Source organism: Orbicella franksi, chromosome 7 (assembly GCF_964199315.1).
Source record: "Orbicella franksi chromosome 7, jaOrbFran1.1, whole genome shotgun sequence".
Lineage (NCBI taxonomy): Eukaryota > Metazoa > Cnidaria > Anthozoa > Scleractinia > Merulinidae > Orbicella > Orbicella franksi.
Window position 1 is genome coordinate 24,151,083 of NC_138151.1, and position 23,320 is coordinate 24,174,402.

Here is a 23,320-nt window from a genome sequence, read left to right on the forward strand (position 1 = left end):
GTTTTTGGTTTTCCTCTTGCCACTTACAATTTTGGTGTTAAAATATATAGCATTTAAATATAATTACGGTTATGGTGAAATCAATTTTGCTGTATGAGTTATTTATCTTTTGTCATAACCTGATAACTTGGCTTATTCCGGAACAATGCCCCATCTTGAATGATGCTGTAGCCTGTTCCAGGTTCTCGGTCAGTGGGCACGATCGCAAAAAGTTGCCAAGCAACAGACGGGTTCTTGTAGAGAACGAGACCGAGAGCTTGGAACAGGCTAATGATGCTGCAACTGTCCTGCATTGCCATGTTGTAATGGCTCCTATTTCTTAAGCCTCCAAGAATTTCAAGGCTGTATTGTAGTCTTTTCATCCCTTTAAGTTGTCATTATATTCCAACTAAAAAACAACCCTCCACTAAATGTCACTAAATAGATCTTGCAGCATAGCACTCAAAATAAATGACAGCAAATGCTAAGTGTTAGAGTGCAGAAATGTTGTGAAGACAATCAGACATTTATTCTTATTAAATTTTTTAATTTAAACAAGTTTTATGCCTATTAGCACTTTTTATTTATTCTGCTTTTATAATCATCTGCTTTTCACAGGTCCACATCAGCCTAAAGTTTCAATTATGACTATTAGTGCCATTTAATCCATCAAATATTGTCGCTTGCGTGTCTTTGTCTAATTGCATCACTAAATGCTCTAACTACAGCTGTGAAATGTGCTATTCTGGAGTGGTATTCCCCTATTTTCAAATCTTCAAGCAGATTCTTCAAGCAGATAATTTGAAGGATAATAAACACAAGAGCTTCCGTTTGACTTTAAAAATATGCTCGATATTTGTCCTCGGACATTATCTGTTCTTATCTTCTTGGAATGGATAATGTCCACAGAATGGACACCGAATGAAGGCTACTTTTCGTGAACCCTGCTTTACCAAATAAAGGAATGTTTGATTGACTGAATTAATATTTCTCCCTCGGACTCCAGAGATCCATAAGCTTCATTCTCCTCCATTGTGCTTAGTAGCTATGCTCTCATTCTGACCATATATGGCCCTACATGCCCTGCCTGATGCATTGTTGGTGGTTTTATTTGTGGTTTGTGTAATAGCAGTCAGCGCTGAAAACCTTGATGTTAGCTCCGGAGAGCCTTGATGCTTGCTCTGTTTTGTGTCTTTATAGCTCAGTGTTTAGTTATCCTTGTGTAAAAATGGTTGAATTTCACCACCCTAGCTTTTTCTTCAGTATGGTATCAAAGTCAATAAGGTTGGTGGCATCTATTTTAGTTGCTGATGTAACAGAAAAGTCGCATTTTTTAACTTCACACCAATTACCGGTAAGTGAAACAAACGTAAATCTGGGATCTCAAATTAATTCCAAATTAAACTTGTCAATAGACTTATACTAGCTGTGGTAAGCCTTTGTATGACTCTGTTCCTTTAAAGGAAATATCTTGGGCTGTCATAATCAATGGGAGTTTAATAAAGAGGTGTGGAAGTTAAGTGAAACTATCGTAAATTAGGGATCTCAAATTTATTCCAAATGAAACTTGTCAATTGATTTATACTGGCAATCGAGCTGTCGTAAGCCCTTGTATGACTCTGTTCCTTTAAAGGAAATATCTTGGGCTGTCATAATCAATGGGAGTTTAATAAAGAGGTGTTGACAAGTGCTTAAGGGGGTGCAAAAATGAAACAGGAACTTTCAAATTTGACAGCAGGATTGAACATATGAAAAAAATATGTAGCTCTCATGTGTATGTCTTGACAGGTGATAAAGACATTTTTGAAAATCCAAACTAAGTGAGTTAAAAACTCCATGCCAGTTGATCATCCGGGGGGGGGGGGGGGGCGGAGCATTAGCCTTCAAAGGGAAAATGTTCATCAGAATCCCTAAGTGATGCCCAGTGTGGCATTCTGGAAGGGAATTTGTGCATTATGATATGTTCCTTCCAGTGACTTTCCCTGCAAAAAAACCCAAAGTGTCTTTAAGGTTACTTCCCACCATCGCGGGTGCCTTTCGGGAAAAAAAATCGTACGCGCGCCAGTTTCAATAAAATCCCAACAAACTATATATCATAAGAAAGCTTAATAAATGTACTTTACGAAAAAAAAATACAATTTCAGCAATGCTTTCTTTTAGGAAGTGTCAGGAGGCGGTAAGGCGTGAAACGACCGTGGCTTCTTCTATTGAATTTATCGGCTATCGGATTCCGCAGTACGAGCAAAATGGCTGCACAGTCTTATTCACAAGGCAGCAATCAACTACAGTGTGTCGGGCGTTTTAGATATTCTGATTGGTTGTCTAGATATCCACATCTAAAAGCTGGAGTAGCTAAAAATATGCGAGAGGTGTTGTGTAAACGGACGTCACGGGAAAAGTGTGTTAAATATCAAAATTTCCCGACACACTTTGGTTTGTCATTATCTCTGGAATGTTCTGGCGAAATTTCACGAAAATCCGTCAAATCTGCATACCCTATAAATTCGCTCAAAGTGGATGTATTCCGCCAAAAATCAAATGCGAGATTTTAGCTTGTAAAGGTTCGTAAACAACTCGCGCCACGCCCAGAGATTATCACGCCTAATAAAACCGCAAACCAATGGAACAGCAGGACCTCCTAGTGTCTCTGACAATAGATCAAGATTTCCCGGGAAAAGCATCGCATTGCAACGTTTTTTTTTTATCTCGCTCACTGGAGTTCAATTTAGGACGGCGACGTAATATAATGGGCAAAGACGCCAAAGGCAAAGGCAAAGGCAAAACCCGCGCCAAAAATGTTTAAGGCGGAAAATGGGCCGCTGAAAAACAAGACGTTAAGGAATCGACGGACGGCTTAAGAAATACCCTTATTGCTGAAATGAGTTCCCTTGGGTAGGTTTCCTTTTCTTCATCGCTTCCGCCAGATTCCGACGAAGAATCTTGTTCGCAGCCTGCACCGACGTTGACTTTGATTTTTAAGCTACTTGTTCCAAGGATATTTGAACGCTCCGGATCTTCAGCAGATGCCGAGATTGTCGAAGGCGTTTGGCCAACCCAAGAGCCTTTGTCGCTTCCGGCAAGGTTTTTTTTTTCTTTCCTTGACAATATGGAGCTTTTTCTTTCTTCTTTGTGTCTGTTTTTTTCGTTTTCTTTACCCAAAGACTTTTTTCTGCTTTTGATTTTTCCATAGGAGTTAGCATAAAGAGCTCTCACGTGGGAATTTTTGTCAAGTGCGTGATGTAAATAAAAATATGCAAATGACATGAAATACGAGCGATGAGCGTTTGCCGCGAAAATTTCCCTAGGGTTCTCGCCCGTTGACAAGATTACGACACCTTCCTTGTTTATTAACTTTATTTGAAACTACGTTTTCTCTAAATAACTCGGCCGCTTTTTGAGATTTTTAATGTTTTTCCTTTGGAAACACTAGATAAAATGACGAACTTAAATTTTGTCAAATAAAAGAAAAAAAAACGATTTTTTTGGCCTCTGAAGGTGGGAAGTAACCTTAATAACCTGTTTTCAGTGGGACACAACTTTTTAGATGAACAAAAGGGGACTGTTGGCTGCTCGTGACCTTGCAAATCGATAGATTCTGATGGATCGATTGGATTAACAGCATTCATCAATTTTTAAAATATCGAATTCCAAACTAAAATCAGGGAAAAGCTAGTCACAATTAGGCCGCCGGCCGGGAACTAGGCTGAGTTTTTCACGTAACACAACTATGTATAATATTTGCTGCAGACCTGGCATATAAGAAAATTAAGGCTTCTCTTTACTCAAATACAACAAAATAAAATAGAACCGAATTACTAATCAAATTATAAAAACCTTAGAGACGCCCCCTCCCTCCTGTCGAGTATTTAACAGCTTTCCTGTTTTCTGCTGATTGACTGAATTTCCTATGGCATGGTATAAATAAAAAATATATGAAATATATAAACACAGATGTGTACCGGATTATTTGCTGTACTTTAGCAGATTAGCGCAAATATACTAAACATTTAGAAAATTTAAACAGAAAGCCTCATAGTTGTGTTTTTGAAGTTTTTCCTCGAGTCAAATTTTACGCTAATGAAAATTTGTGGTTCTTAGATCATCCTAAAGGTGTTCTCTTTTTCATTTTTTTTTTTTTTAGTCCCTAGTATTGAGGTAAATTTCAATTATTGCTTAAGAAGACAAAAAAAACCCTGAGATACTGAATTTTAAACGCGAATCATCTCACAGGGAGAATGGTGGAGGGGGGGGGGGAGGGTGGATTGCCCACCACCTGCACCCTACCCTAGATCCGCCCGTGTATTAAGCAATTTTTAGCTTTGTATCAGATGCGTTGTCTCTGAGACAACAGTCCCATATAAACCTTTTCCAGTCGTTTAACTATTAGAATCAGGAGCCATAATCGGGGACGGAGACCGTAAGCGCGCCATTTCTAGTATTGGGGCTGTCCCTATGATATGGGACAATTTTTCTATGTTTAGAACAAATTGCGCCATCCAGTGCGGCACACGCGCGTACACGCTGCGAGGATTTTTGCGGATGTAGCGCGGGGAAATGGCGTCCGAAATTCCCGAAACGTTTGATACTTTAGGCCCACAACTCAATTCGTTCATGTCTGTTGGAATTTTACTTCAGTATTTTCGTCGTAAGTTGCTTCAGATTGAGTGAAGTAAGACAGTGTTATTTAGTTATGTGCTTCTTTATATCACTGTATGACCAAGTTGTGTGCCGATGCTTCCGATTACTCCACTCTACGTTTCGCATGCGGTTGAAGAATAACAGCTTTTCCAAAACACAGCAAAAAACTAGTTGGATATATTTGGATATGGCAGCGTTTCAGGACTTCAAAGTTTCCCTCCTCTTGCCACACGCTTGTGAGGATTTCGCTAGAGTCTCGAAAAGTCAAATTTGAGTTTCGCCTGAATTGTAAGCAACGCTTGATGTTTTATCAAGGCCCAATAAGTGACAACTAAGTTTATGTCTGTATATGCTGCTCAGTTTGTTTGTGTAAAAATCCAATAAATTGTCTGTTGTCGATGAATAAGAGCGCCTGCCGATGCGTGTTTTGTACAGTCAGTAAAACATGCGTGTTTTGTACAATCAGTAAAGCATGACAAATTGGACTTCCCCACTTTCGTGTGAAAACGTGCATTGAACTCATTTAATATCTCTAGTTTTTAAATTGTTTAAGGTTGATAAATGTTTGAGAACATATTAAAAGCTTAGCTGAAAATATGTGAATACAGCATAAATATCGGCAAAATTACGATGACGCTTTCTTTAATCAACTCGAACACCGATTTCGAATTTGTTGGTTGACTGTTATCAAAACTCCTTGTCTGTTTTATTTTCGCAGTGTAAATTTCACTATGCATGCTGAAGAAACACATGATGTTAGTAGCCTTTTGGCGTTGGTGAAAATTTTTGCAGCATCTCGGCACAAAAGGCAACGAACGAAATCTTTGTCAAGATTTGTTGACAATTGAAAACACCGACTCGGATTTAAAAGTTCTTGCGCTGCACTATGCAAATGGCTACTTAAGGGCCCATTAACCGATCTTTTCGAGCCGTTGCTAAGAAAAATTTATTCTCATATAATCTGATCATTTTTAGTTAGTTCAGAGTTATTTCATGTGTTTTAACTTTTTCATGATTAGTGACACTAGTGATGACGTCATCCGGCCACGCCCATGGTCATGTGACTAATACCGAAAAAACGCAAAGGCTCCCAGGCAAATTACTTTATCGACATTTTTTTCATCGATTTAATAATTTAATTCAAATCCTCATTACGCTATGCATAGATTTTGTTTCATTTCTAAAAGGTCAGCTTTTGAGAGAATTTCAAAATATTAAAAAATTCGTAGTTTTCTGAAAAAAGCATGATCTTGAAAAAGGAATGCATAGCTATCTTTCCAACATTGGCTTTGATTGAAATCCGTCGAAAAAGGCTGGATTTAATGAAAAACCGCGTTTCCTTTAGTATTTTAAGAAACCGGAAGTGCACCCGATATATGTTGGAAGTTACCCTATCATCGAGTGCGCAATTTACACTACCAGTGCACTTCGGTAAGATCAAACAAAGCCACACGGAGTTAGTTTTTCTCTTTCTATTGCTCTTGTTTTTCTGTCTTTTTCTTATTTTGTCTCTGCTTTTACTTTTTTTACTTTGCATTTTGTGAAACACAAAGAAATACATCTAAAATGTAAGCGAATTTGGAAGTTATTGAGTTGTTTTTATTTTCCGCGCTCAGGCTGACGTAAGTAACCGGAAGTGAAATTTCACCTCCTTAGCAACGCGCGCGAGCGCGCGCATGAATCGGTTAATGGGCCCTTAATGTACGCGTCAGACTTTCCTTTCAAAAACTTATGCAAACTCGCCAAACAAACAGAAACAATAAGAAACTATCAAAAACAGGGCTTGGTTATGATTAAGCATTGTTTGGGAAACTCACAAATTAACTCGATACCAGACTAAAGAGTTTTCATACATAACTTTCCTTTACAGAACAAACGTAAGACTTTACGCGTACAACTAGCACGAGCAGATATTATTCAATTAACAGCGCGAAATTGAAGTCGTATTTACGACCCTGAAAAACTCACCTTTTCCATTAGCTCAGGGCATAAAACTACATATAAGAGCCCTGCTTCTCATTCCCTGCCATCACTGGGAAAAATCTGCAAGAGAATCTCGCAACTCTCACCATTTGATCACGCAACGTGACACCATCCACGCGAGAGTCCCCGACATGTGCTTGGATCCGCGCGGATATAACAATCTTATTTATGTATTAATGGTCTAATATAGATATAGATGTGGCCCGCCTAGATTAGCTTAGGCTATCTGCGGGTTCGCGCTGTTACTATTGTCTAGCTTTTTTTAACTTAATGTGTATATATTTCATGATAAAGTTGAGTATATGACGTCAGCATGGCGCAATTTGTGCTAAAAATAGAAAAATTGTCCCATATCATAGGTGTGCGCGGATCTCAAGACTTACGGTCTCCGTCCCCGATTATGGCTTCTGTTAGAATTCAATTTGACAATCTCTATAGGAACTTCGCCGTTGTTCATTCATGTTGGAACACGTGGTTGTGGTGCTAAATGGCGTTTCTATCGCTGAATGTGTCCACGCTGGCCTGAAGAAAAAGTCACAAGGAGGCATTTCGCACTTTTTTAGTTCTTTAGTCCTGAGAAGGAAATAAACCTCGCGGACAATACACGGGTATCTATTTCCTTTTTTCACATTGACGTCATCTTTTTCCTTACACCACGCATGTGTGATATAATCGTTGTGTTGTTCATCTCTATCTTCGGATTCAGACCCTCGCGGCTGCCCTTGGCTTAAAGGTGTACTTGGGTCTCGGCTGAGCATGTTTTGCGTCGTTCGTGATGATTCTGGTCTCCGAGCATCACCTGAGTCATGCAATGCAGGCCTCACGAGCTAACCGTGAACATTGAAATATGGCTGGAGAATAAACAAGAAAAGTAAATTCAATGAGAGGTAAGGTATCAAAAAACAAATGGTGGAAGTGTAACATGTTAGGCAATTATTGCATTATGCATAACGCAAAAAAGGAGTAGCTGTATTGTTATACCGAAGTGATAACATTTCCCACCTTAAAGATGTAAAAAAAAAATTCATGTACTTTAATGCTTTCTATTTGTTTGGGTCCTTATTGTTTGAGTAAGCTAATATTCACGCCTTCAACACCACTCTATTAGATACTGCGTAAAAGAATTATGCTAAATTTTCACGAATATTCTCCTTGTTGTAAGTTTAGAGCGCCTGTTTGGAGGGAATATATCACCGGACAACGTGCTGTTTGAGATTCGTACAAGTGAATATTAAGATACCGGCCTGTAGGTGCTGGTGGATTCAGTATGGCGCCGTTGGATATCAGACCTTGAATCTCTGTCGACCGCTGACTTAGAACTTGCAGGAGGTTTGGGCAGGTCATAATCTACTCCTTGAGAAGATTAAAAATGTTCACACGAGTCGGATGAATGACTACAGATAACCAAATATACAGGTAGGATATTTTCTCACTCCTTTCTCACGCTTTCATCTACAATTTGAGACAAAGAGACGTACTGTTTTAAAAAGCAAAATCAGAACACAAACTCACGTGGATCGTCTTTGTTAACGTTGGAAATTGCCTCTTTTCTTGGAGGATTTTGTGTTTTGGCAACTGGGGACGTCGACGACTCGACTTAGTGGAGCGAAAATACCCTTGACGACACCAAACGAGCCTGATATAGCACCGAAGAGTACCAAAAAAGGTACGATTACATATATTTACCGCACCCGAGTTTGGCCCCAAATCCGGCAACATCAAACCGGTGAATTTGCTACTATAAAATATCAGGACAGAATACACGGCTTTAAATTGGCTAATTGTGGATTTGGATTAGGTAATCAGGTTTAATTAAACATGACACTGTCATGTGTGGCTGTTTTGAGGTACTATATTGATGGCGAATTCAACAAAACTAAGAACGAGAAGCCGGCGTAACATTAGATGAAGCTTTCAAGGAGACATTTTCTTGTCAATAATGACAATTATAAGTTTTTTAAGACCGAAATAAGTTGTCAGAGCTGTGCTGTAGAGAAGCCCGGGTGCCACAGGCGACAAACTTTTGTCTTTGGGCCACTGGAAAATAAATTACTTTTTCATGTTAGCCTAAGGCGGGGGTTAACATAAAGGCCGTATTTTGGATGCATGGGTATGGTTTTAACACAAATATCTCGTTCAACTTTCAAGCAGTCAAAATTTTCTCTGCTCATCCAACATATCTACGTTTTGGGCTGCTTCGTAAATGTTTTTGGTGATTTTTGGATTTCTTTGGGGATAAATAGTTTTTCTCAAAGGATTAGTAAATTTATGGAAGTAGGAAATTTTGAAGATTTGATGTTGTTTTAAAATTAGAATTTGAAGTTAACAATTGGTAGACGTACACCAAACTGTTGTCCACCAACCTGGGGTTGGGGGGGGGGGGGGGAGGGGGAGGGGCGTTCAACTGTCTGGTGGTGTTCCAAAACTTTTTTTCCTTTTAATCCCTCTTTAAACTTCCTAAAAATTCCCTTAAACTCAGGTAGGATTTCATGGTTAGGAGCCTTCGGGCTCCTTGTAATTTTTCTTAGACACAGCCTTGGTTGTTCCAATAAAAGCATCTTGGATGAGGAAATTTCAGCCAAACACATTAACTTGCTTCTAAGGCTGGTTACTTCAAATTTTTGAGATTTCATTCCGCTAATTCTCCGCTTTCAAAGTAGACAAGACCAACATTTATTGAAAAGCAGTAATCTCTTAAATGGCATTCAAATTTTCACTCTGATATGCGGTATGAATTGTGTTTTTAAACGATAAGACTTTGTTTTACATTTAAATATGAAAATGAATCATTCCTAGAGGGTAGTTTCATGATTTGAGGTATCTGCGTAATCAATATAGGATGGACACCTCACCTGGGAGGAGGCTGGGAACTTATTCCTGATACCCATAATTCTCTGGTTTATTGTTACAATAACTTTCAGCTTGACAGCTTCTCGCTCAGTTTGTAAATAGCTTATCGCACGTAAGAAGCATGGCGGAAGTTAGAGCAAGTAATATCTGGTTCGTGGCAGTCGCTCTTATTTTTCTTCCTCTTACAGGTAAGAATTGTGTAGCTACCTCTGTTGAGTTTGGATTGTAAATCTTTAGACACAGTCTAGTTAAAAGATTCCTTAAATACGGCGTTCTACCATAACATGCTGGCGATAATTTGAATTGAAACCTGTCTTAGTTAACTCGCGATACAAGGGTACATTCAGCCGGATTATGTTTTCACATGTTACAGCTTTCAACTGTCCAAGACTTGAAATTAAGAATTAAATCATTAAAGTTACTACTGTTCTTGTATGATTCATCATCAAGGAATCAGCACGGACGCGTGACTTAACCCGCACGCATTCCAAGTTGTGAATATTTCACATTTTACCGATGTTTCCCGAGTTGGGTTGGTGAATCGGACTTAAATATTATCACACAGTGTGCGTTGATAGGGCCTGTATCCATTTGTATCTTGTTAATTTTTGACTGGCTTTTTATTTCCTCTTACTGAAGGCGCTCGCTCTGATACGTTATGCATGAGCAATATTAATTGCCTAAGTTTGAGTTCGTCAGGAATGTAAATTGTCACGATGCATGTTTGTCACGCTATGTTTAATTGAATGTGATTTTATCGGTTTTATTTCCGTCGCGTGCCCAGTGCAGCGGACACGGGGAGTTGAGGGCTGGGATCGCTGAGTGTCAACCACAGTGCAAGAACGTTTAGGCAAACTGATTTTTAACGTTTATTGGGATGAGCTTGTCAAAGTCTCGCACACATGCGGTGAACTCGGCTGCAAGGCAATTGTGATTGCGTAATCAATATAATTATACAGCTAAAACTTAAAAGCAAAAGAACGAAATCAGGGTAAGACGAAAGAGCAAATATGTACAAGTGTGACTTACGCCTGATCCTGCGGGGTTCTCCTTAAAATTTGAAGTAGAGGGAGAATGACTGTGAGTAGTTGGCGGACAATGCCGATAAAAAGACGTGGAGTGGTTTTATCGGAGCAACGGGGAGGAGGGGGAACCGACCGCTACCTTTTATTGGGGGGTCCGGGAGCCTCCCCGGGAAAATTTTGAAATTGGGGTTCTAAAAAGTGCATTTCATTGTATTTTAAGCAATCGTGGTTTTAAGTTTTTTTGTTAAAGAAAAGCTATTTCACTGAGAAAAACATACATGTAGTGTATCGTGTTAGTTGAACAGTTTAAACATCGTCATCCGTATCAAATTCGAAAAAAACAAAACAAAAAACGTCAAAAGCGTTCCCAATCACGCCTGTAAAAACAGATGTGAAACCCAAACGAGAAAAGAGTTTGCTGGCATTGAAGGTACTAGGTTGAGGTTTGAATCGGAGTCGCTCTGTAGTCGAACTGACCAACTGGCCACATGAAACTTAATTTTGGGTCGACCCAAATAACATCTGTCAAACTTAATTGATTCAAATGTCGATCTCGTCATGCACTTAATTGGGGCTATTAGGTTCGGCAGAAATATATTAAATTGGTTCCAAGGTCACTGAGCTAATTTTCCACTTTCAAAGCTGATAATTTAAGACCACCAAATTTACTGAAAAGCAGTAAGCTCGCTTTAGATAATATACAAATTTTAGCTCTTTTAAAAAAGCTTGAGAAATACTTGGTTAACTTGAAAAGCTGTCTTCATTGTCAAAAAGCAGTCATGGATTGAAAGCCATCGTTCACCTGCGAACGACAAATATAGAACCAAAACTGCTGGAAGGTAAACGATCGAGTTTCGTGTTTAGAAACTCACTTCTTTCCCAAGAACAACAAAGCGGTTTTATGCGTGAGGCTCCTAAACCAGCAAAATGCATAGATCATACTCTGTGGCAATAGCTATACACACTATTGAGTGTGTTTCCAAACGATAAGACTAAATTTTACATTTCAATAAGAAAGTAAACCTTTCCTAAAGGTTCGTTTTCCAGTTTGAAGTATCTGTTCAACATTACCTTACGCATAACTCACCTGGCAGGGGGCTGAGAACATATTCCAGATACCCATAATTCTCTGCTTTATTGTTACAATATCACTGACAGAGATTGACTGAAGCTTCCAGCTCATCGATTTGAAAATAAATTATCGGCGAATGAACCATGGCGGAAGTCACTGCAAATAATGTTTGGTTCGCGGCAGTTGCGCTTATTTTCTTTCTCTTACAGGTAAGAAGGGTTTAGCTACTTCTGTTAGTTTAGATTGTAAATCTTAAGACACAGTCTATAGATCAGTTCTGGAAACAGATTTCTCAAAACTTAAGGAATATTAAGCTTTCTACCTAATAAACATGTTGGCGGTAATAGAAATATAACCTGTCAAGTACATACTGCCAGATTTTGCTTTCATAGCTCGCAGCTTTCAACAACCCTAGACTTTAAATTAAGATCAAGACCGTCGAAGTTTTATCATTAGAGCTGTTACTAAACTTTCTTAATAATTCATCATCAAAGTCTCAGCGCAGACGCGTGTCTTGCAGCATCCACGCTTCCCGGTTGTGCATATACTTTACATTACTTTTATCGACATTTTACGATTTCGGTTGGTAGATCAGTATTATTCAAGTAGTTGCACTGGTGGTAATAAGACCCTGTGTTCATTTGTAATCGTGTTTGATTGTATTTTCATTTGCACTCAAAGGAGGCGTTCGTGCTGAAGCGTTATGCACGAGCGGTTGTCTATTGCTCACGATATATATCTGTCACGCTATGCTTAAATTAAGTTCTATTTTATCGGTTATATTTCTCTGAACATCCTGTTCGGGAAACGTGCTCTTTCAGTTGTTCTTACAACACTTAAAACCCTTTCTAGTAACAGGGAGTAAATTAAGGTGATTAGTCTGACGGTGAGGACGGCAAGGATGCTACGAAGTTCTCAGAACACACAAAAAAAACATGGGAGTTTATAGGTTTGCTAGTTTTGTAATTATTTGTGCGTTTTCTTTTTCGTTTCCTCTTTCTTTTAACCTGTTTGTTCATTAATTCATTCCTAAGCCTATTTACACTAATTATAAAAGAACAAGACGCCTAAAGGCGATCTGGCGGGATGCTTTGGCTAGTGGGCATAGCATTTGAATGAACTGTGAAGTTACAGTAAAGTGCCACGATTAGTCAGTTAGATCAACCAAAGAAATCACTGTAGGAAGTGTTGAAGAAACCGTCACTGTGTTTGTAGTGGAAAATAGGGTAGGCGGAGAATTACTGTACGAGCGGAGTCTCGTTCCCCGACTCCTATTTCTTCTTTCCGGGTGATCTACAGGATGGAACGAGAGTGTGCATGGTGTTTAGAAATGGCATCAGAACTGGCTGAAGTAATATATTGCATCGTCGAAAATGGAATTTGCTTTTTTTTTCCTAATGCGGCCATAACACTTACGTTGAGAACTGCCAGAAAATTTGAGACATGAATGGTAACGCAACGTTTTTCAAAACGTTACGTTAATCCAATATTTTAGTCACAATATTTTAGTCTTCAAATAATTTTAATTACTTGAAGACTAAAGTATTGTGAAGGGCTGTATTGCCGTCAATGAACGTAACGAATCTACGAAAACATTAACAAGCTAAAGTACTGATTGTCTGTTATATAATTACAAGCTCTTTTGTGTGAAAGAGGGACTGAAGTAGGATAACTATCAAAACATTAACAAAGTATTGATTGTCATCACTTGTGTGGGAGAAAAACGTAACGCAACGTAACGCAACTGTTATATTACCATCGATAATGTGTGCTTGTTTACTCGAGATAACGAAAGAATAAAAGCTTCCATGAGAAGCATGAGGAATTCTTCTTAACAAATATTTCCCTTTGTATTTATAAATTTTAACAGTGGAACACTGAAAATAAAATAAACGTCGACTGGAATAAACCATCTCGCAAACACTATTTACATGTGCGTTCTGAGCTGGTAAACAGGTAGCTCAATGTCAGCAAGAATACACAAAACCTTAAACATACACGTAGCACGATTGTCGACTCATGGATTGAACTGTAAAAGTTTCGATAGAGTAAAACTCTCGAGGCTTAAATATCTTCAAGTGCAAAGTAATAAATATTTCAATTTGAGCCAATTTTTGAATTGGTTGGTCTGGATGTTTTCCGTGATGGACTCCTTCAGTTGGAATACACTGATTCAATTTAATGAATATCGTGTGTCAAAGTTGCTTCAAACCTCTTGTTTAGACTAAGCGTTAGGCACGTAGACCCGATAAACACGCAAGTTCGGTTGCTGAACTCGCTGGTTCGCTTGGCAGGCCGAATGATTACAGGACGTAACATGTCGATCAAAGTCGATCATCGAAAACATAATCGATAAGTCGATAGTACTCGATATTTGTCGATAATTGTCAATCGTCAAGTTACGTTTGTCTATAAAAGTCGATAATCACAAGGTTTTGAACTGATTATCGATTTTATCGACAAAAATGGAGACAAATGTTTCAATCAGCTACAAAATTCAAGTAACCAAACCAATAATAGCTCCAAGGACTTTTTTTATGCCGAGTTTAAAGAGCTCTAAAGTAAATCTGTATGACAATAAACTTAAATAGAAACCTGAACAACCAAGTGGTCTGTTATTCATTACAGAATAGAATGTTTAAATTACCTCGAGAAATGATCGATTAACAGTTTCAGCTGAACTAAATCGCGATCTATAACATAACTCGAACCAACCTAGTTCCCAGAGTCTCTCTAGGCGGGGGAGATGAGAGATCCTGGGAACTCGAAGTCGTGTTTCTTCGGGGGGACAGAACGGGCCAAAGTTTAGACTAGATGCGGGAAAAAATCGAGGCCAGCAAAGTAATTAAGAAGTAACGCAAAGTAAATTGACATTTTATTTCATCAGTGGTTTTATTCAGTTCAACATTTGACAAATACAAGCTGCTACGACTCTCCTTCCTCTCCGCTAGAGGGTTTGTATGCCCTTGCTTCTCCTTGCACCTGTGACTGTTGTACCAGTCCACAACCTACGTATGCCTACGCCATACATCGTTTTTTGTATTTCCGATACTTGTCGATTGAAATCGATCAAAATCGATCAAAATCAATCATAATCGAACACAGTCGATAATCACAATAAATTGTGTGATCGACTTCTATCGATTTCCGATATTTGTCGATTAATTGGTATCGACAACGATCGACAATGATCGATTTTTATCGACTATCGAAATAATCGACATGTTACGTCCTGGTGAATAGCGAACTCGTTGGTCCGATGCGTAACACAGAACGGATAATCCGCGAACTCTATGCAATTTTGATGGTTCAATTCAATACACAAAGTCGAAACACCTTCTAAAATGTCTTACCCTCTGTTTATTTCCTAAACACGTACACGTTGCTTCGAGCACTTCACTGTCTACACAAACTACTCCCTGCCAGAATCGCAGAATCTTTCGAAATTACAGTATTTTCACTCCTGTGAAAGTCATGTCATCTTGCATGTGCTTCCAAGTTTAACCTTCGAGCTGTGACGTGCATTTCAGGGTAACCCGAAAATATATACTGACCCCGGTCCGCGGATCCCCACTACGGACCGGGGCCGCGGACTACCTATGGACCGGTCCACGGACTACCCCTAAGGACCCCCTTTACGGACCACCCCCCAAAATAGAATAAAAATAGGAAATAAATACTTCACTTATGGGTTGTCTAATAGATTACTCGCCTGTCGGCGAAATTTCGAGTATTATACTGTGCAAATGTAACCAACACCCCCACCCCTCCACCGCCCCCCCCCCTCCCCCCCAAAAAAGCCTAAAAACTTTTTCAGCGTGAGGAGATGCCGATGGCCAAACGAAGGAAAATTGTTACATTCCATTCCTGGCTAAATCTGGCCATGGAGGATCTGCTTTTAAGTCGTTGAAGCTTGTTTGTATCTGTAATTGTGCTGAGCAAATTATGAAGCCTGGAACGAGCCCACGAATCCACGTGAAAATGGGCTGAACAAAATGGTGGAGGGGAAAGAGCACAAATTTCGAGGCTTCCGGGATGCATCCTGGAGACTTTCGCGGTCTTTCATATCCAGTATGGCCACAGCAAAGGAAATGGTAATTTGTAATGATAGAACTTGCGCCCGAGCCTGAACCCAACAATGTTACATTTGCAAAATGAAACGTTCGAACTTTCGCCGACACGATCCATTGGACAATTCATAACTGAAATATTTATTTCTTATTTTTATTCTATTTTGGGGGATGGTCCGTAGAGGGGGTCCGTAGGGGTAGTCCGTGGACCGCCCTATAGGTAGTCCGCGGACCCGGTCCGTAGTGGAGGTCCGCGGACCGGGGGTCAGTATTTTCGGGTTACCCTGCATTTCATGGTCAATCAAATTTGTCGATTTGCGTCGACGATGAAAAAGGAACCCCCGGCAAACCTTACCTTGGCCTGCCACAGGCAACCCACGGAAAAGTACCTTTTTTTTTTCTCGCAATGGCGGTACTCACATTTACTATAATTTTGTTCTTGTTGAATTTCGTCTCTTATACATAGCAGAAAGCAAACCCTTTCTTTGTTTAAAATGAACTCTTGTTGACTTTATCCTGAGTTCTTTTCTAATACAGAGAGAACCAAAGTTCAGTTTAACACAACAGCAACAACCAAACAAAACGATCGTGCGCATCTTTCTCTCCGTGGGAGGCCTATGACTGAATGGCCTTATGGGAAATCTCTGACACTTCGCTCCCCCCCTCCACCTGTCCCTTGTCGACCAGTTTTTCATAAATTGTCGACTTAACTTGATGTGTAAGTAGCGTGTTCACCACTCTTGACGCAAATGTTCTGTACACTTAAGGCAAACGTTAACTGTTCTTAGAGATTCTTAGTGTTCACTTCTCTTAACGCGAGAAAACTTAAAACTTCAAATGTAAACTTCAAAAGGTATATATTGAGTGTTCCTAAAACGATTGATTTTTGATCAGTGCTCTCCTCTCCCTTCTGCTCCACGTGCTGCTTCCCGTCTGGACCATTCTGGCAGGCACATCTGAGTTGTCTGCCGTTCAATTCCCTTGAGAATGGGTACCGAGATCCAATGGACACAGCTCTTGTAGTGGGCGTTTAAACATTATCGATTTCCCTTTCTTGCATGTGGTTGACTACACCACTGTTTCGCGGATAACCCCTTCTTGCCAGTAATGATTCTTTCTACTCTTAAAATGTTTTAGAGTCCTCTTTGTAGACCATCCTCGTGAACAATAACAATGTCACCCATATCACTAGTATAACCTGGTCTTCTTCCATTTTAAGTCGGTAGGAATTTCCTAATTCAAAAAGATATTTATTTACTCCACCGCGTCCAGAAATGTTCCTTCAGTCTCTCAAGCAAGGCTATACGTCTCCACCGCACCACGTGGAGAGGGGTCAAGGGTTCTTCAATGTCTTCACTGAACACAAATGTCAGAGGTCTGGAATTGGGTCTTGCCTCTATTTCAACCAGTACTGTTTGAAGCTCCTCACCGGTGACCACTGCATTCTTAAGAATCTTTTCACGCTCGCCACTAATCGTTCAAAGTAGCCACCCACCGTGGGGCCCATTCACGATTGAATGTCCATTTCACTCCTTCGTCAGCAAGGTGTCTTCTTACTTCAGGTGAATTGAACAACGTCGCTAACGTCTTGGAAGCTTCGTTAGCAGTCTGCTCATTGTCTGAATTCTTAGCTGAAATGTGATCTAGTAATTCGTCCTACCCAATCTTTGTTTACAGAAACTAGACCACCTACACCTCCACTGCAGCATAAAGTTTGACTCGTTCTAGAGAAGGTTGGCATCGTACCTCTCGCTATCATGGTGTATCCGTTTTGAGAAGTGATCATAAAAGCTCCTTTCATTTGAACTATCCCCAGGCTTTCCAGTCTCCAGAGCCTTTTAAACTTACTCTCCAGCAGGTCTAGGTCAGGGTGATTTCTAACTTGGCATTTCAGTACATATGTACTTGTCAGATTAATGGGGGTGCTTGAGGAAGGCACTTGACCGGAAACGATCCAACCCAGCTTGGGGTGAGTAACTGTGGTTCCTGCCTCTCCCCCGATGATTCCACCTGTGACAAGATCCCAGTATTGGTCTCCACCAACCAGTATGTCAAGTTGTGCTTCTCCTTCACAATCATCAGCTCTAGCCAAGCCAGCAGGATGGGGAAAAGTTCTCACGGCTTGTCAACAACGCAGACCCTGAAGTGAAGAACTAGTAACAGGTACACAGATAGCAGAAAGTACTGTGTCCTCAGTATCCTCTGAGCCAATAAATAGACTACCTTCTTAGCAATGTTTGTAATTTCCAGTGTTTGAACCAAATGGCTCGAATGTCAGTGATTCAGAATCTTAAAACAGACGAGTTATCTTGGCTTCCTCTATCAAGAAGGATTCCCACGGTCATTTTATGATGGCTGTTGTCTAGATTGTATAAGGTCGCTTTCGCCGTCTGCAGGAAAATGCTATCATACACATTAACAGATGATGTCTCCCTCTTGTCACCGACTACACTTTCGTGCTTCCACGTTTCAGTGTCAGGCTGAATTGCAGATTTTACATTAGGATGGGTGATACTGACCAAAGTCATGACACACTGGTGTAGGTTTCAAATTTCTCTCTGATCCAGCCGTGAGTGCTGAAGTAGTGGAGTGTCCCATGCTCTTCCACTCCTCATGGGTGGAGGGTTTTGATCTCTAAGACTGCTTAATAATCACAACGCATCCTGTTTCCTACAGTAATTCTTCTCTAAGCTCTTTCAACACTGCCTCGAGGTTCCATTTTAATTTCCTTGGAGATTTTATTAAAGATGCTTAATCTGGGCTTAATCTGATCTCCTCTGGTATTTTGTGCAACATCAAGGAAGAAAGAGTCTTTTACATTCGTCTGCTTTATGGCCTAATCCACTCACTCAATGCTCGTACATTTTCTTGTACTTCGTGTAAAGACGCCTCGTTGCCTGCAAAGGGTTAGGAGTGTCACAGCTGCATTGTCATTTGCACTAGACAAGTTCAATCCATTGATCGTGGCTGCAGCAGAGCCCTGGAGTGACGCTAGCAGATAGGAGAACTTGCGAACGGGAGTGAGCGATTGATCTAGATGAATTATTGAATCGAGACTGTCCCAAAACATTGACCATTCCTTAAATTTACCATCGAATGATGGTAGGTGCAATTCGGTTGCTCACCTTTGAATTGCTGACTCCATGTGCCAATATGTCGACTTTTGAGAAGGGGCTCTTTGTGTGGACGGTATTACAGCTTGCTTCGGTCCGTTTCAATGCGCGTGACATCCTCGAGTGTGGTCAAGTATCCATAAATTCAGCGTCCATAAATTCAGAAGACTCTGCAGTCTCGTTTTGGATGTTTTGTTTGATTTGAATTAAAATAGTTTCATTATAGAGGCGATTACTTCCATTTCTTCTCGAAACTAGATTTGAGATGTTTGATTCGACTTTTGTGTTCGGGTTTTGATTATTGTAATTTCCCGCTAACCCGTATGCTTCGTTTATCACCCGTAGTACATGTTCCTTAAATCTACTGAAAACTCCCTTTTACTTTACAAGGCTCAGCGAAATCGCGACGACTCTTTCCAATGATTAACTTTATAAAAATCCGGTAGTTTTTTTGTCTAGCTGTGTTCTCGCAACAGGAATGCCAGAATGTGATGTCACACCGAGTTCCTTATGCTTCGCTCGATCGCTCCCTTTTACGAAGTTTCGCTTTTCATCCGGCTTCGAAGGACCATGTGAAAACATTATCCTGATTTCTTTACTACTACAGAGATAACTCGACTTATTACGCGAAAATCAACGCCTATTTTAACGTAACAACTTGGAACGAACTGAAGCGATCGAGCACGTACGCATTTTTCCGCTCTGAACCCTAAATGTGGGAAAACTGGCATTAAGGGGCCAAACTGTCTGGAAACTTGCGCGCTTGACTCTACGAAATTAACTCGACTCAGAAATTAGCTCGTAGCAACTCGCTTGCTGAGGAAGAGGAACTTGTCGCGAGTTTTAAAGGACCCGTCGTCAGATCTGCTACAACTGGAAATAAGAACATTAAGATAACTTGGACTTGGCGCGGTTATTTCTCTTTCTTCAACTTCGACGTAAATCTTCGAAGCAAATCGCAGAGATGTAAAATTGTATTACAATGATAAGCGTACTCTATTTAACTGAATACACGATTGCGTCCGTGTTAGGAATAAATGAAAGAGGGCTGAATAAAGTCAGCTTGAAAGCTGAAAGTAGCTTGAATAAATTCAGCTGCATAATGAGTATAGCCAGGTTTAAGCTTGAAAAAATTCAGCTGACGAATGGCGATACCAACAAAGCTAGCTTGTAATATGCATTTGTCGATTGTAGTTTCAGCCTACAAAGTTGTGAAAAGTCATTTGAGTTTTCTTTCGCTGAATTATTTCAGTTTGTTCAGCGACAAATACATTCATTCTATTTAATACGCATAACAATTGTTACTTATCCTGGTCTGTGTATGATCTAAAGTTTCCTGATAGTACATTATTAAGTGCACTATTTGCACAAGTTTCTAGGCAAAAGAACTTCTAAAACACCAAAAAGCCTACTTTTGTATTATTGTGGTCCGCATGAACATTAACCTTATTGAACCTATAATTTCTCCTAACAACAGAGACATTGTTGGGAATGGTATTGCTTTGGTGCATGAGTGTTTCATATAAGATCTTGGGGATACGGCAGTATTCACGCGATTAGATCGCTGGTACGTTTTGGACTAATGTAACCCGAAGCCAGAGCGAAACCTTTCGCTCAAAATTGTTGCTTGAGGTCTAGTGCACCACTTTTCACTTTGAAAACTCATCATATGTTTTCCGTTCACACTACGCTGGAGGAATTTGAAAACGGAAGCTTCACTCTAAAAACGCATCATACGTTTTCCGTCTAAACTACGCCGATAGTTGACAAGGGTGCATCCCGAGTCAATTATCATGCGTGGCAATCGAGAGCCACTAATCTAATTGTTTTAGTATATATAAATCTGCAAGTCGGCCGCTACCTTTTTTAAACAACGGCACGCCTCCAGACTACTCGCTGTCTACAACGGCATTTGTTATAGAACGCTAGTAGATTTATACCAATGGAAAATAGATAGCTCGCACTTCCCGCCTTTCGTGATCATTTTTATTTTAACTTTTACTAAATTCTTGTTTTTGTTTTGGCAATAAAATTATACGGTGGTACTCGAGTTAGAATAAACTTTTCTAAAGTATTTTTTGTTGCACTTCAATCCGAACAAATTCCTCATCTCAAGTCCTCTGTCGAGCTTACCCTAGATCATGTCATGTTTTCTTTCGGAAATTATTCGATCGTTCAGTAAACTAAGCGAATCATAGCATTTTGATGTTGGCCACAGAATTTGTAAAGATGCTCATACCAAAGTTCTGAGGTGAAGTGATGATTCGTTCTGACTGTGATTCCGGAGAATAGTCACTGATTGAGCGTGCCATTTGTGAGCTTAGCTTTTAGGATGTCGTTTTGAAAATCGAGTAGACAAAATAAATTTCTAAGTAATTAATATCTTATTTTTTTTTTTAGCGACTTCAGTAACATGGACAGCGCCTCCTCCTCAGTGGACTCAGACGAGTTCAAGTGTAATCAGAACAGTTAACATGTCAGTGTTAAATGGAAGTACTCAGGTGCCCCTGAGGTGGAGTTACACTCTGTTATCTGGTTCACTGATATCAACTACGTTTTCTATAACATTGAATGATGGCAGCTTCAATGATATTGGAACGATATCTGGTGGTAGTACTCTAATATTTGACAGAAATGACTACAAAATACGTTTTGATATCAGTGGAAGTGAACAGGCCACCTTAATAATAAACAGAGTCACTCAAACAGAAGAAGCAGTTTACCAATGCAAGCTTACAACGAATTTAAACCAATGGAGTCATAGAATACGACTAATTCCTACAGGTGAGTCAATGAGTAAAACAAGTAAAATGTGTCACCTGAGCACCCTGCTGACCACCATTGCCGGATTAGGGAGCTATGGGCAATTACACTGACCTGTAGCACAGTTACCTGTCGCTTTTGTGTAGCATAGGCAAAATTTCAAAATTATTTCAAAAATGTCTCCGATCGCTTTTTAGATGTAGAACTTTATCAGATATTATGCTAAATACCATCGAAAAGCATTTCTTAGGCCTGGTAATTCTCATATGCCGCTGACATACCTGGGACAGCCGGCACGGCCTGGGACACTGTTACGGCATATGTGAACATTTATCACCGAATCATAATCTGTCCAATGAATTGACCGCCGGCTTGCCTGCAAAGTTGAGCCGAGTTCAACTCAGCGGGCAAGCCGGCGGTTGTTGGCGATTATCGGCGATGAAAATATTTTGTGTGAACATCATCTGCGGACGCAACATACTCCAGTAACATGATTCAATCCATATTTACAGGTGGAATGGCTGAAAATTGCGCCAATTCGATTTGTATTTCGTGCAAATTTCAGAAATTTGGGTAAGTCGGCGATCCATCACAGATGGGCCAGGGACCCACTGGGACAGATCGCCGAACATTGTCATTTGCAACCGGCGACATAGTCGCAGGTAGGTCGGCGGGATATGACAACAAGGCTTTATACGTTTCTGAGGATTTCTCTGAATTACTCAAATTACCCATAACTCCTTGTGGGTGTGGCTGATATGTAAATGAGAGGAAAAAAATCATTAATATTTGTCAAAATTAAAACATTTCTTGGCAAATTGAAGCATTCACTGCAGTGATGCTATAATTGCGTCATTGACTTCAATGTGAAATTAAAAAATCCCCTTTCTTTTCCCTTTTAAGTCTTCAAAAATTTACGCGCTAAAAGAATGATGTAACACAACTTGCATAATGTGCATTGAACCCCCCGCAATGAGATAAAGGCAAGGTTACCAAGCTAAAAGCAGAGAATGGAGTGATTGCGTTGAAGAACGAAACGAAGGAGAAGCGTACACTGAACATTTCCCCCCTGTTTTGGCCATAATTAATGTCTGTTCTGCATGAATGAACGTATAACGTGGCAGACAATGTGTTTCCAAATCAAAGAAAGTGGATTTTCTCTGCTTTAGCTTACCAAAAAGCGTTCAAACTGGAGGGGTTGGAAGACCAGACGATGAACTGTCTGGCAAGTAGTGTTTTAGTGTTTACATTTTATTGCCCGAATCGAATGATTTTACCTCATGTAGTGGTAAGTGGAATACACAGAACCACCAATTAAGCAGCTTACCAGAGTGTTTCCGATTTGCAAGAATGTTAATATCTCGCTCAAAAATAAATATAAATTGCCCTGATGTTTTCAGACAGCGCAGAAGACCTTATGAATTTGCTTTGATACTGATATCTTTAGTATTGGATGTATTTACATTGTAAGAATTTGCATGTTCACTCAATTTTCATCACCAATGTTTAGATTTTGTAAGCGTTACATTTCTCCAGTACGTAAACTGGGCAAATGCTTTGGATCATAGTTTCTCAGAAATTAGAGTGAGAATGATGTATAAACTTTTGTGTTGTCATTTTATTCTACTGATTCATAGGAATGGGCAAAATTCATGGTAAACTTTTGTAAAGGAGAGAAGTCTTGGCTTTATTATATCTTCATACCAGTTAGGTGTTACACGTTACATTACAAATTCATGATTCATGATTTATTTCTCAAAATTTAACATTTGCTCACAAAGCTTTAACCTTTTTTATAGTTAGTTTCAAATTTGATCCGATAACTAG

At 39.8% G+C, this 23,320-nt stretch overlaps 2 protein-coding genes across 2 annotated transcripts in view; both read left to right on the forward strand.

The window, feature by feature from the left end:
* The window catches only part of LOC145492291 (uncharacterized), a 175,111-nt gene that overhangs the window by 106,059 nt on the left and 45,732 nt on the right, over window positions 1–23,320 (forward strand). The gene's annotated exons all lie outside the window — the stretch shown is intronic.
* The window catches only part of LOC145492695 (neuronal growth regulator 1-like), a 28,783-nt gene continuing 14,462 nt past the window's right edge, over window positions 9,000–23,320 (forward strand). The window contains exons 1-2 of the mRNA XM_081472100.1: window positions 9,000–9,638; window positions 21,131–21,514. Of these exons, the coding sequence (XP_081328226.1) occupies window positions 9,572–9,638; window positions 21,131–21,514 (451 nt within the window). The 5' untranslated portion in view covers window positions 9,000–9,571. The remainder of the gene's footprint in view (window positions 9,639–21,130; window positions 21,515–23,320) is intronic.